The sequence below is a fragment of the Petaurus breviceps genome, unplaced genomic scaffold (genome assembly GCF_028583685.1).
Source record: "Petaurus breviceps papuanus isolate PSGF00001 unplaced genomic scaffold, PetGlider_PUasm1.0 91041, whole genome shotgun sequence".
In the NCBI taxonomy this organism is placed as follows: Eukaryota; Metazoa; Chordata; class Mammalia; order Diprotodontia; family Petauridae; genus Petaurus; species Petaurus breviceps.
Genome location: NW_027187400.1, coordinates 15,264,417 through 15,278,589, shown reverse-complemented (window position 1 = coordinate 15,278,589; position 14,173 = coordinate 15,264,417). Strand labels below are relative to the sequence as shown.

The window sequence follows — 14,173 nt, the reverse complement described above, 5'->3', positions numbered from 1 at the left end:
GAAAAAGGAGGAAAGGCGATCGAGTGAGAGAATGAGATTTTTGGACAACCAGATGCTTTTTCGGTCTACTTTGATGGGAATGGGGGACGTTGTAGGGAAGGGTCCAGAGGAGTAGCACCAAGACCCCCAGAAAGCAAGAGGGAGAGGAGGAGAGAAATGCGCATTCTTTTGGGCTGGTGGTGAGCGCCGCCGCCGCAGCCACTGCTTTGGGGGGGAATCCGCTGTGGATCTAGTCCATTCATCAAAAAAGACACTGGGACAAAGTTTGGCTATCTTCTCCAGGCCCCTCAATGCCCCCGCCTTTTCTCCTCTACCCCAGCTACGTTTGCCCCAGGTTTTAATGGGCAGTTCTGTTTCTCCCCCTGACCAGGCCTAACCGCGGATTTTAAAATACATATATATTCGTTGTAAATTTCTTTTCACTATTGGCCCTTTGGTCGCTTCCGCCGGGCCCCCTTCCCTTCTCATGAATAAAAGAAAAAGTCAGAGCCTATCAGATCCCGGTCACCACTGCTTTTCTCCTCCTCCTCCTCCTCCTCTTCCTCCTCCTCCTTCCTAAACCCTCTTCTTCCTCCTCCAAGAAGTAAAGTACTTTAAACAACTTACGTAGAGGATCACTCTCTCTCCACCCTCTCTACTCCCCTTTCTCCAAAAGTCTCCCTATATAACCTCCCTTCTCTTCTCACCCACACCCCCAAACCAACTAGACACCTTCCTCCTCCTTCATTCACCCCTTCTTGGAAGGGAAAGGATTGTCTGTGCGCGTGTTGGGGGTGGGGGGTCAGAGAAAGAGAAGGGGAAGGGGAGAGAGGAGAGGAGGGGGAGAGAGAGAGAGAGAGAGAGAGAGAGAGAGAGAGAGAGAGAGAGAGAGAGAGAGAGAGAGAGAGAGAGAGAAGAGAAGAGAAGAGAAGAGAAGAGAAGAGAAGAGAAGAGAAGAGAAGAGAAGAGAAGAGAAGAGAAGAGAAGAGAAGAGAAGAGAAATAACCCTAAAGAAATCCGCTTCGCTACCTCAGCTCATAAACTTTAGTCCTTAGTGTGAGAGCCGGTGTCCTTAGCTCTTCTGGGGCTGGGGGGAGACAGGATTTCCACCCCTCCTCCTCCCCCCATCTCCACAGCACCGGCTTCCAGCTCTGTTTCCCCCACCTCTGCCCCCACAACTTCTGGCGGAGAGGGACCGAGGGAGACTTGGGTCGGGTTTGTTTGTTTTAACTTCCTTACCACCCCCGCCCCCACCTCACCCCCCCCCCCCAGTTTCCCAGCTTCTGGACGCGTTTGACTGCAGCCGGGGGTGGGGTGGGGGGTAGGGAGTGTGTGGGGGTGGAGGGGGGAGAGGTTTTTTTAAAAAAGGAGAAAGGGAGAGAGACGGGAAGAAAGAGCTCTCAGTGGGGGAAAAGAGAAGACAGGAAGGATTTCTGAGGACTCTGGACCTGTCCCTGGCGTGCCCAGAATGGCGGCTCTCCCCGGCACAGTACCGAGAATGATGAGACCCGCTCCGGGACAGAACTACCCTCGGACCGGATTTCCCTTGGAAGGTAAGACCGTTTGGGTTCTACTCTCTTCGGTTCCTTTACGGACAGCCCACCATTTCTCCCTGTCCTCGGGGACCGGACTGTCTCGAAGGGCACACCGCGGTGGTGACTGCAGAGAGCGGGTGGCGTCCCCAGACTTCCTGGGCACTGGAGGGAACAAGCCTTCTCCTCCATCGGTCCCCAGGAGTCGCTGGGACCTGGGAACTTTCCCGGGACCTCCACTTGTCAATGCCCTAGTCCCTTTCCTTGCCCTGGGGGCTTCGGTTTCACTCCCCTTTCCCTCCCAGACTTTCTTTTCCCCCTCCTCAGCCTTGGGAAGGTTCAGCTGCTAGTAAATTTCACCTCCTTATCCAATTTCACTTACTTTCGCTGCGATGTTCTCCGCCCTCACCAAACCCAGCCACCCCGCTCTTATGTTGGTTTTCGATTTTAATTTCGACCACGAAGATTCTTTTACAAAACATTTTATTTTAGGGGATTATTCACAGTGAATGTTCTGGGGACAGTATCACGGATGCTGGCTTCGGTTCCTCTTCCCCGAAAGAAATTAACCCTAGAAAACTCCCTTGTCGGCCTGCTCCCAAAGGAGAACGATCTCATTTTAAAACTTTTTCAGCCGGACTCCCAAACTCCGGGGTTTTCAGAGAGACGCCCCCACCCACTCGCCCTTATCGACTTGAACGAGAGACAGTGGTTGCCTAGAGAAAGGGGAGCAAAGAATTTATTTCCCAAAGTCCCCCCTTTAAAATCAAATTTGCAAGGGGAAGGCACGCTAAGGAGCCTTCATCCAGTCAGGAGAGTTCTGTGTGAGTGAGTGTGACTCTGTGTGTGTGTGTGTTTATGCAATTTTAGCTAATTAAAGAAGCTAAACTTGTCACTGGAAACTTAACGTCAGACAGATTCTGAGAATGGGGGTGTCTCTCCGAAATGTTTCGAGGGTCCCCACTTCAGCCCCGAGCTCGCTGAAATTTCAATTTTGAGATTTTTGTGAATGCGCTGGGAGCCTGAGGAGGAGGAAGAGAAGAGTAAAAGGGAGAAAGAATCTCTGAGCAGGGGGGAAAGGGGGCTGGGCAGGAGGAATGAGACGGGCAGCCCGCCCGAGATCGGGGGAGCGAGGAGGCGGCCCAGTCCCCGAAGGAGACGAAGGAGAGTGAGTGTCTCCGTGATCAAGTGCGCGAGAGAAAGTGGTGGGGAGCCACGCAGGCGGGAAAACCTTCACGCCGGGGGGATTTGGTGGAGTGCCTTGCTCTAGCGATGCCGGGGAAGCAGACGGCGCGAGGCCGGCTCGGAGGATTAGGACAATATTTGCACACCATGCCGGAGAATACAGAGAAGGCAGAAGTGGCGGCCGCTGGAGAGGCTCTTGAATATAAAGTTGGCCACTCGAGAGCTCTCGTCCGCTAATGGCATAGCGGGCCGCGGCGGCCGGGTGACTCCGCCGCGGCGGCGCGGGATGGCTGATTAAATGCGGAGGTAGCTGCAGACACCGACTTTGGCAAAGAGTGGGGGCTGGAGGGAGAGGAGGGGGAGCACGGGGGAAGGGGGACACGGTGCTGCAGCCCGAGCCTTCTCTCCCCCTCCTTCCTACCCCCACCCCCTCCTTGCCTTCCAATTATGCAGCCAGCTTCCTCCATCCGGGCGGCTGTGAAATTGTATTAATCTGCTAGATTTCCGCGGCGATGCAGTCCCCACACTGGGGGCTCGGGTCCGGATTAGAGCAGTCCCCCCTCCCCAGCACACCTTCTGGGAGAAAGGGGTGCCAGCAGCGCAGCCGGAGCTCGGTTAAGGAGCCCTCAGCGGAGCGCGCACGCCCCCCAAACGCACAGCCCTAGTACGGTGCTGGTGTTGGTGCTGGAACTGGGAGGCGCTGACCTTGCCCTCACCAGCACAGCCCAGGCCCTAGGGCAGCCCCGCAGGCCGGTAGGTTTTCCTAAACCAGAGCGAGGGCAGAGAAACGTTTCAGGGAATGCAGAAGTCCTACCCACGAACCCCCTCCATTCACCCGCCCCCCGCCTCTCTCAACCCTAGGCTGACCTACAACGAAATAAATCCTCGGGCAGCGAATCAGGGGGAGGAGGCAGGCCCCAGTGGTCCAGGCCTGTCCCTGGCTGCCCCCTCTGGGGAAACCCTAGCAAAGGTTGCTGGCTATCGCGATATACTACGATCTCCAGGCCTCCTCCTTGCTCTTCCTTTCGGCGTTTTGTTTGGCCCACAGGAAGTCTGGACAGGCTACTTAACTCTCCCTCCTCGCGCTCCCAAACGGTTTTGTCTAGACCTCTCGATCTGGAACAGAAGATCCCAAGGGATTCCTTTGGGCCCAAGTATAGTGACTGGAGTTCTCCGTGCTCAAAAATAAATAAATAAATAAAGATGAAAATAAAAATCGTCCTTCTCTCTGAGTTATTCAGGGCCAAGCCAAACCAGGTGGTAGAGATTCGCAGTTCTCAGCCCAGTAATTCGTTGTGAGTGTAGACTGAGTACCGCTTGGCAAGGAAACGAGGTTGGGGCCTTTCCCCCAGGTTCTTCGATTTTATCTAAGACAATCCCCACCCAGTCCACCCCATCTTACCGCTATCACCACCGGTTCTTTCCTTCTACAGTTGAATTCGATTCTCTCATTGGCATTCACACACACACACACACACACCCCAAAAAACCCTGGCCCGAGGATATGGGGGGGGGGGCGCAGAGGTACCTTTTTCAACCTTCGGAACCGAATCTGGAAAACTCCAGATATGACAGCTGGAGAGGGCAGAAGGCAGGTTCCAAATAAGGACCCGCAGGGAAGTGGTCTCCAGATTTGACAGGGCATACGTTTTCACAGGTAATGGGCAGGCGCCTGCTCTAGGAACCTAGGGAACCACTTTTGTAATAGACTTTTCCCTCCTTTTCTGATTCTCCTCTCTTTCCACTTTCCCCACAGTGTCCACCCCACTTGGCCAGGGCCGGGTGAATCAACTCGGAGGGGTCTTCATCAACGGCAGGCCCCTACCCAACCACATCCGCCACAAGATCGTGGAGATGGCCCACCACGGTATCCGACCCTGCGTCATCTCTCGCCAGCTCCGTGTTTCCCACGGCTGTGTCTCCAAAATCCTATGCCGCTACCAGGAGACTGGCTCCATCCGTCCTGGGGCCATCGGGGGCAGCAAACCCAGGGTGAGTGTCCTGGGGAGCCCTAAGTTCTTCAACCACCATCCTCCCAGCTCAAGGGCCTGAGAGTGGAAAGAACCTACCTCTAGTTACAAGGCCTGAAGACCATAAGTCCCTGACAGAAACACCAACACAGGGAGAGTTATATTGGGCTGCTGGAGAGAAGAATCCCCATACCATGCCCAATTTCCTGTCTATAAATGTTTGATAAAGTAGGAAAGAAAAAGTCTATACTGTCTCCCTCACCCAAATCTCCACTTCCAGAAACCCCTAAATCCACAATCTCCTCAAATATGTAGGTAATTCGTGAGCATCCTTATCCCAAAAATCCACGATCTTCCTTCACAATCTGGATAATTGAGAACTATTTGTGGGGATTACTCAGGCTTTTTTGAAGCCTGGTAACCCTTGCTAGAAGGACATGAGTGACATTCCCAGAGTCCCTGGTCTGGAGACAGCTCCTTGACTGTACAAGGGCACCTCCACCCTCTACAGGTTGCTAATTTCTTCCTGGGGCCTGGAGGGAGTTAGGCTTCTCCGGTAACAAGGTGACTACCAGCCCTCACCTACTTTGTGGTCTGGGCCAGGTTCAGGGAGCCATAAGAGTTTCCTCATATTGGTTTGCCCTTTCCATCCTTCTCTCCCTCCACTCCTTCCCTTAGAGCTTAGAACTTCCTTAAGAGCTAGAGTGGCATAATAACAACAATAACAATTCATGTGTATTTATTTAGCACTTTGCAATTTTCAAAACTTTCCTTACAACATCATCCCCATTTCATAGTTGAGAAAACTGAGGCTGAAAGAGGTTGAGCAATTGGTCCAATTGGTAATATTATTAGCTAGTGATGCAGAGTAGATAGAACTCAGGTTTCCTTGACTCTGGTGCTTTTGTGACTTCGTGGGAAGAGCTGGGACTCACAGTTGTGAAACCTGAGTTCAAAGTCTTACTTTTGTGACTAACTCCGTCACCTTGAGTAAGTTGCTATCCTCTCTGGGCCTCCATTGCTCCTTCTGTGAAATGAGGAGTCCTAAAGTACCTTCCAGCTCAGATTATCTATGACTAGGGTCACTGCCTCTCTCTCTGGTATAGGATTTGGTGGGAATCCCAGACCCCCTACCTCATAATCTGAGTGCCCCAATTTTAGCTTTATATTGAAAGTGATTTCTCCCCTTCCCCCCTTTCCTTTGCTACTCTTTCCCCCGTCCTACCCCCACATTCCCTCACTAAAGCAGGTAGCCACTCCAGACGTGGAGAAGAAAATAGAGGAATACAAAAGAGAAAACCCTGGAATGTTCAGCTGGGAAATCCGAGATCGGCTGCTCAAGGATGGACACTGTGACCGGAGCACTGTTCCCTCAGGTGAGAAGACAGCTGAGCTGACTGGGCTGAGAGTCGCAGAGACAGAGGAAATGCAGCCTTCTGTGGCTATGAGCTATCCCAACAGAGGGTCCCTTGCCCTCTATTTCCAGAACTTCCTGTCAGAAGGATGAAGAATATATAGGGGTGGGGAGAGGCAGAAAAGAACATCCTAGGAGAGCAAAGGTAATTCTGTGAGAAGGGAGAGGGACAGTAGAAACAGAGAGGAATAAGTAAAAACAGAGAGGGAAGGATGAATGAGAAAGAAAATAGTGCTAGCAAGCTCTGAGAAAGAAGGAAGTTTGGGAAGGACAGAAAAGACAGTAAGGAAGAAAAGAGGAATAGAGATATTGAAAGAACTAAAGAAGGTGAGTGAAGAAGAAAGAGAGAACAGGGAGAGACAGTGGGAACAGAGGGCATGAGCCCAAAAGCTTTTATTATATAACGAACTAAACTTAGTTTAGTAGGGGAAGTAAGTTGTGATCGGGCTCAGTTGCTGGTTGCAGGAAATTGACCAGGGCAAACTTGTCCTTAGGAGTACCGGAATCTTGGTTCGGGCACCTAAACCCTGACCCGGGTCAGCCGCAGGCTCCACTCCACTGCAGGCTCTTGACCGGCTCCAGAACTCAAGGGTCACAGCCTCCAGATTTAATCTCTTGGGCCGAGGGCTCTGGCCTTCCCCTCTGTGCTCACAGCCTGGGCTGAACTCAGTGCTGTATGTATGGGATCCAGACCCAGGGATGAGTTTGAGAACCAAGGCCAGAGCCTCGGTTCCAGGGTATGCGTGTGCTCCGATAAGCTAGGGTGAGGGGTTAAGTGCACCGGTGGCTTAACTGTGTTTGATTAGGGACAGCTAAGGATGGGGGAAGTAGGGGATCAATTTAGATATGTGTATAAATGTATACATAAGTGTGTGAGGATGTGTGTGTACAAGCGTTTACAAGTGTGTAGAGATGCAGATATTTACTGGGTGCTTAGGAGTATGTGCATAAAGGTGTGTCGATATAAATGAGTAGTGTGCGCTTGGGTGTCTTGAGTGTCTGTAGGTGTATATAAATATGTGTGCCTATGGATGACAGTATAGGTGTAAATGTGAGTTTTAGATGCATGTGAATGTGTGATGATATGTGTGTGACTGGGAAGACATGGGGGTGCACCTGGGGGCTGCGTATTTGGGTGTGTAAGACTTTCTCGGAGGCTCTGTGTGGATGCGAGTCGCCCCGGGACACTGGCAGGATGGCAGCTGGGAGCCTCCTTCCTTCCCTAAACCCTCTAGGGGCCAGGCCTCTAGTGATGACGGGGAGAGGGAAAGGCTTACTTTCTCCACAACTTATACTTTCTCTTTTGCCTTTGAATTTCTGAGGTTTAGTGAGTTCGATTAGCCGTGTGCTCAGAATCAAATTCGGGAAGAAAGAGGAAGAGGATGAGTGTGACAAGAAGGAGGAGGACGGCGAGAAGAAGGCTAAACACAGCATCGACGGCATCCTGGGCGACAAAGGTAGAAAAAGGCCCCTTGGGAGGCCTATGCGTCCCGCCGCCTGAGGTCTGGGAAGAGGGGACGGAGAGAGAGAGACTTGTTTGTCCAGGATGATATTGGGAAGGGAAACAGCTGGATACCCAGCATCGTGTCTTGACTTGGAAGTCAGAAATCTGAGTTCAAGAATATCTACAGTCATTAATTGCCAAGTAAACCCAGGCAAATCACTTTCCCTCTTGGAACTTCATTCTCCTTATCTGAAAAATGGGTTATGATACAACTTGTCCCTGACCCCCTATTGTGAAGATCAAAGGATCTAAATGAATTAGGATAGGCAAAGGTGTGGTGGGTAGACGTCTGGACTTGGAAGTTAGTATACCTGATCTCTAAGGCTTGCTAGGTGACCACGGACAAGTCACTTAACCTCTCAGAGCCTCGGCTTCCTTGTCCGTAAAAGGGATTCCTTGCAATACCCAACTCTTAAGATTATGTAAAAAGATAGTCCCTGAAACTGCTTAAAGACTATATAAAAACCCGATATGGCTAATGGATGGAAAGCACTTTGTATCCCCAAAGCGCTAAAAAGAGATGGGTTGTTATTGAGAGATCAGGGCTAAAGCAACCGGATTGTATAGGGTAGAAATCGCCGGGGGAGGGGGGACGAATATGTTTGCATCTGGAAAACCGAGCTCTCTCTCTCCTCCTACCCCCAGACGAATGACGCTATGGCACTTATTATTGGTCACTGTATTAAGTGAGTGAAGACAAGGATACCGTTGTTGTTGTTATCACCCATTACAGTCTGTTTTCTCAGAGGAGTTTAGTTCGGGGATTCAGAAGGAAGTTTATGTTTGGAGGGAGCTTTTGCGAAGCCCCCCCCCCCATTTCAGAGGAGTAGGGGTCAGTCAGATCTCCCCTCTCTATGCCCCCTTCCCCGCGGTTAGTCCAGGAAGGTGCTGGCATGTTTCCGGGTAGTTGGGTCTAGATCAATTATTTATAGGAAACTGGAGTCGAGGGGAGGGTTAGGGGAGGGTAGCCGGAGGGGTGGGGGCGTATCGCAGCTCCCTAAATGAATTTGTTCGACAGCTTTTTCTACTGCTCTCTAAACGGTCCCTTGAAACTCCTACTGACAGTTGAGTGATCGGTGCAATCAATATCAATTAGAGAGCGCGGGGGAATCCAGTACCTCTCTTTGGCCGGGGCCAAGCTGAGCAGATCGCTGGCCTGCATGGGGGGGGTGGGGGGGTGGTGAGGAAATCCCGGGTCTCCCCTCCCCCGGGAAGAAGCCCGTTTGGGGTGGGCGCACTGCAAGTGGAGAGGACAAAACGACCTGTGTGGAAGTTTCCGGCCCTGTCCTAGGATAAGGGAAAAGGCATTATCCCCGTAGTCCAGAGGCGTGGGACATCCTCGAGCCCAGGGCATATATTAGGGGAGAGACAGCAGGACTCTGCAGAGCCTGCCTGCACCATCCCAGGCTCTGTTCCCCTTACTCAAAACCCTTGGTTATTAGAAACTGAGGCGCCGAATCAAGTCCTGTGGTCCGTTTTCCTCTCGGCATCCACGGGTCACGCGGGACTTGGGGAAGATGTTTCTTGGGACACGCGCTCACCAGCAAACGAATCTTGAATTTGAGGGGTAGGAGGCGCAGAGAGTGGCTGCCCTATTCCAGATTCCTCTTCCAGGCAGAGAGGGGACTGTAACAGTAAAACTAGAGTGTGTGGGTAGAGAGATGGTGAAAATAATGTATAGAAAGGTACAGATCGGAAGAGGTACGGGTGAATTGACGGAAAGAAAAAAAAGAGAGAAGACAATTCCAGCAAGACAAGGAGGCAGGCTATTATTTTCTCTTTCTCTGTGTTGCTGCTGAGAGACTTTGAGGAAGTCAGAGAAAGGAGTGAGGGAGAAAACTTCTCCGTCAGCCGTCTGTTTTGAACAGTTCCCTTCTCCCCAACCACCCCCAACACATCAGGCCCGCTGTTGACTTCTCCCTCCCAACCTTGAAGATGAACTTCAGAGACAAAGCCCCCTAGCTTGTTGCCGCCTCCCCGGCCCAGATCCTGTCCCACAAAGGCAGTCCAGTACGAGAAGGAGGGCGACTGGGGAACTGAGGGAGAGGGCCCAAGTCCTGGGGAGGGGAGAGGGGGAAGGGGCGGGCTATTGACATTCAAAAACGTGCGAGCAGCCGCGCAGCTCCTGGACAAAGGGCCTGGGAGGAGGCGAAGAAAGGGAGCTAAGCTATTCGGCCGCTCCCCGCTGCTCTCCCAGTGCAGGGGAATATTCTAAGACCCCTCGGGCGCCGGCCTGAGGCCCCGGACGCAGCGAAAACGTGTATCCAGGGAGCGCCTGGACTCACTCTTGTCTCAAAACTGTGGGCTTTGGGTTTTGGTTGTTTTGTTTTGCTTCGGTTTGGTTTGGTTTGGTTTTTTTCGGGGGATAGGGTGGAGGTCAGAGGAATATGTGGGTCTGCGATTTAAGAAAGAAATAAGAGAACTTTGTATTTCTTGCTGGTGGAAAAAGTCCCCACCCTGAACCGCCAAAAATCCCATTTCCCTTCTATCTTCCTTTACTCCTCTATATATGAGGCAGATCTTCCCAGTTTGAAAAGCTGGCTACAGCAAGTGATATTTTTAGTTCGAGCAAGAAAAACTGTTCGCGGAGAGGTAGCTGGTCTCTCTCGTTCCTAGGTAGCAGGTTTGAGGGCCTCAGGGTTGGTAACACAAGTCTCCACTAAGTACAGAGATTTAGCTTCTCTGGGTGGAGTTCGGACAGGGAAATGGGGCACAGCAGGGGCTGGTCATCAGGGTGGGAGTCGGTGGCCTCAGCTCCCAGCGGCCTCGAGCTGCTAACCGCAGACCAAATGCCGAACTTCCTTCGCTAGACAGAGGTTTCTCCTTAAAAACCTGTAAAGAGTTGGGGTCTCTAGGGGGAAGGAAAAGGTGCTGGGGAGGAAAAGCTCATTTATCCCGAGCTTGGGATGTACGATGGATCCTGCCTTTCTGTTATGCACGAGAAGGAAAGGATCTGGAAAGAAATGCAGGCGATTCCGTGGGGATAACTCAAATCCCCAATAAATTGTTTTACTAACGAAAGGAGCAAGTGTGGGGCCGGAGCCGTGCATCGGAGTGTATCTGAGTGGCTGGGAGCGGGGTACGTTGGCTCTGAGTGGCTGAGTCTGGACGTAGCCAGGGCTCAAGGCGCGTGGACCTGACTTGTAACCCTTTATTTCTGAACCCTGCTAAATCAGGTCATTTTGGGGTTCCCCCTCCCCACAGTCAGTTACAGGGTTCAATCTCAAATCTACGGCCTTCCTCGGACTTGGCCACGATGGACGGGAGAAGACTTGGACAGAAAGGAGAGTTAGGGCACCAGGGGTGCGTGGAGGGCGCAGGGGGTTGGGGGAGAAGACAGCCACAACTTTGTTTTGGCTTCTCTTGTGACAAATGCCCTCTCGGGGGGTTGCTCCTCTCCTCGCGGGGAGTCGACAAAGAAGGGGCTTAAGAGCTCTCCTCTTTAAGAGCTAAGGAGAGATTCCTCCCTGCGCTGGTTTCTTTCTATCGTCTGCTTGGCATTTAATAATGCTAAGACTTATTAGAGCTGGTAATGAAAAGTGGGGCTGCTGAATAGGGAACTGTGTTGGAGAGGGGTGTAATAGCTTCGAGGCATGGTAAGAAACTATTTATCCGCAATCAGTCCTCACTCTCAGAGTTTGAAGCACAAACGTTAAGTCGAAGGGTTTTAAAGCAGATTAAATTGGGCTTTTATTTCTCTGCACTTTCATCTTTGAACAGCTCACTCCTGCTTGCCTTGGGCTGATATTCATGAGCCGTTCGTATTCCTCTTCTCTCTCTCTCTCTCTCTCTCTCTGTCTCTCTCTCTCTCTCCGTACCTCCCTCCCCCTTCCCCCTCCTTCCTTCCCTCCCTTCCCCCCCCTTTCTACTCCTATCCTTGTTGAGACTGAGTTATTACTGTCCAAGCTGCTGATATTGTTACATGACTACCCTGGATCCCAGCTGCTAGCAGGAGCTGTCTTCCTCACCTGGGGACGGAGATGGGCCAACTCTTTGTCCCCCTTTCCTCCCAACCTCTTTTCTCCTCCATTCTCCTCCCCACTCTAGTCCGGTCCCTCCTTACCTCAGTCTCCAAGGATTGGAGGAGAGGAAAAGAGGGACCAACAGCTGTTTGTGAAGATGGAAAGGAAGTTTCCCCATTTCTTATTCCAGGAGGGACAGACTTTGCAAACAAGTTAGAAAGAACAGGAGAAAGTAAAGCCAGGCTGAGTAGACACTGAGAAAGCTAACTAGTGGGACTGGGAGACAAGTGCGACCGTCTACATGCTACATATTACACAATGCACACAGAGACACGTACACACTCGGAACTCGGCGAGGTACAGCCGAAACTGAGGAGGTCAGCCCTGAAACTGACGGGGTCACAGTTGAAACTAGCGGGGTCGGAACTGGAAAGCAGAGCTAGGAAGGAAGCCCAGCGTGGGCGCGGGAAACGATTTCGGTCAAACCAGTGAAGAAAATCTGTCTTCCCCTTGACCCCCCAATCTGAGACACCCACCCCCGAAATGTCTTTTTTGGAGTCAGGGGACCTTGGAGAGGAAGCGGCTGGGGCTCCGGGTGGCCCAGGAAGGGTCTAGGGCAGTGTGTGTGGGCGGATCCAGATCGTGTCTCTTTGTTTCCCTTTTTTATTTTACTCTTATTTATTTTTAAGCGTGAGGAAGGGGGCTGGTGAATTTACAGGTGTAGTACAGGAGTGGAAACCATCGGCGGGAGGGGAGAAAGTCTATTTAGACACTTGAAAAGAGGAGGTAGCAACAATTTAATTTGGCCGACTCTGCTAATGCGGTTTTCTGTGGCTTGCTACACTAGAGGAAGCTGTTTTGATTGTGCGTACAAGGACCTGCCAAATTTAATTAGGCTCCGGGGGAGCGAGTGAATAGGGGAAGGGGGAGCAGCTCCTCTCGGCCCCCGCCGTATTTTCGGCTTCACACCTGGGAGTGGCATTGTTTACTGGACTAGTGAGAAGGTGGGAGGGAGAGAAATCTGTGTGTGTGTGTATGTGTGTGTGTGTGTGTGTATGTGTCTGTGTTGGGGAGGGGGGTTAGTCGAAGAGGAAACAAGGAAAGAGAGCCTGAGCAGGGGGGGGGGGGGGTGCTAGCTGATAGTCAATTTATCAGAAGCCATCTGCATTGATTTAAACCAACAAGTTCCCTCCTCGGTAAATGTGTGTTTTAAGAGAGGTAATTGACACTTCACCAAATCAAAGGATTACCCCGGTTGGCAATCTAATCAAACAGAGACCAGGCTGGATTTGTGCCTGTTCAGAGAGGGATCAACTTCGCATAATGGGGGCCAGGAGAAAGATAGGAGGGTGTCAGGCAATTCGCTGGCTTTCGCCTGGGCTCCTCCGTGCATATTCAGTGGGGCTAGGGAGGAGAGGGGAGGAGAGAGAGAGAGAGAGAGAGAGAGAGAGATGTTGGGGGTGGAGAAGGAGGGTTGAGGGGAGTGAGAAAGTCCCAGCACAGAAGGCCATTTCCAGAGAGTTAGAATAGAACACCCAGTGCTGTCAGTCACCCCCTCCATACCCCCCCAAAAAAAAGCAGAACACAAAGCTGAGACAAATGCAATACAACAATAAAGAGAGATAACAATTACAAAGGCAAACACAAGCTTTCGATAGCTAGTAGCCTCAGAACCTGGTGTAAATAAACAAAGTAGGCAAATGTTTGCAAGATAAACTCTCTCCTAAATCAAGTGTGACGGGAAGGAGAGAAGAGACAGAAGGAGATAAGGTTGGAAGGAGAATGAACAGCATAATCGAATACAAGACATTTTAAAAAGCAAACTTTAAACAAGGGGAAGCAGGGGAGGGGAGAGTAATTATCCACCCAGGAGAGGGCAGGGAAGCCCAACCCTGTGCTCCTAAGGGGGAGCCTGGAAGGGGGAAGTGTTGGAGAAGAGGGAGATACATTTCAGGGATTCCTAGAATGTCCAGGAAAAGTCATAAAATCATAGATGATCAGAGCTGGAAAGGACTTTCTTGAGGATCCTTAGAACATAAAATATCAGAACTGGAAGGAATCTTAGAACACAGAACTATCAGAGCTGGGAGAACCCTTAGAACACAATATCAGAGCTGAAAGAAACCTTAGAATTTAAAATGTCAGAGCTAGGAGGGACCTTTGAATACAGGCTGTCCAAACTAAAAGAGACCTACAAGAACATGGAACATTACAGCTGGGAGACTTTAGGACACAGATGTCACAGCTGGAAGGGATCTAAGAAGTCATCTAGTTCATTGATTTTACAAAGGAGGAAACTAAGGTCCAGAGAAGTGTAGGGATTTGGAAAAGGCCATACTTTACTGGAGGAGTTACTGTTTGGGCTTTGTCATAAAGAGGAAGGAAGGAAGGAAGAGAGAGAGATGGAGAGAAAGAAAGAAAGGAAGGAAGGGAGAAAGAAAGGAAGGATGGAAGGAACACAGAGAGATGGAGAGAAAGAAAGGAAGGGAGAGGGGGAGAGAGGAAAGGAAGAAAGAAGAAAGAAAGAAAGAAAGAAAGAAAGAAAGAAAGAAAGAAAGAAAGAAAGAAAGAAAGAAAGAAAGAGAGAGAAAGAGAGAGAGAAAGAGAGAGAGAAAGAGAGAGAGAAA

General features: G+C 50.9%; 1 protein-coding gene across 4 annotated transcripts in view; it reads left to right on the top strand.

Moving 5' to 3' along the window:
• The first annotated feature begins 1,291 nt into the window (after positions 1 to 1,291).
• Positions 1,292 to 14,173, top strand: part of PAX7 (paired box 7) — a 157,288-nt gene continuing 144,406 nt past the window's right edge. For 2 of the 4 annotated variants that reach the window (XM_069079437.1, XM_069079441.1), the window contains exons 1-4: positions 1,292 to 1,532; positions 4,453 to 4,688; positions 5,913 to 6,042; positions 7,403 to 7,537. In XM_069079437.1, coding sequence (XP_068935538.1) covers positions 1,448 to 1,532; positions 4,453 to 4,688; positions 5,913 to 6,042; positions 7,403 to 7,537 — 586 coding nt within the window. In that variant the 5' untranslated portion in view covers positions 1,292 to 1,447. The remainder of the gene's footprint in view (positions 1,533 to 4,452; positions 4,689 to 5,912; positions 6,043 to 7,402; positions 7,538 to 14,173) is intronic. The other 2 variants (XM_069079438.1, XM_069079440.1) reach the window with 2 other exon arrangements.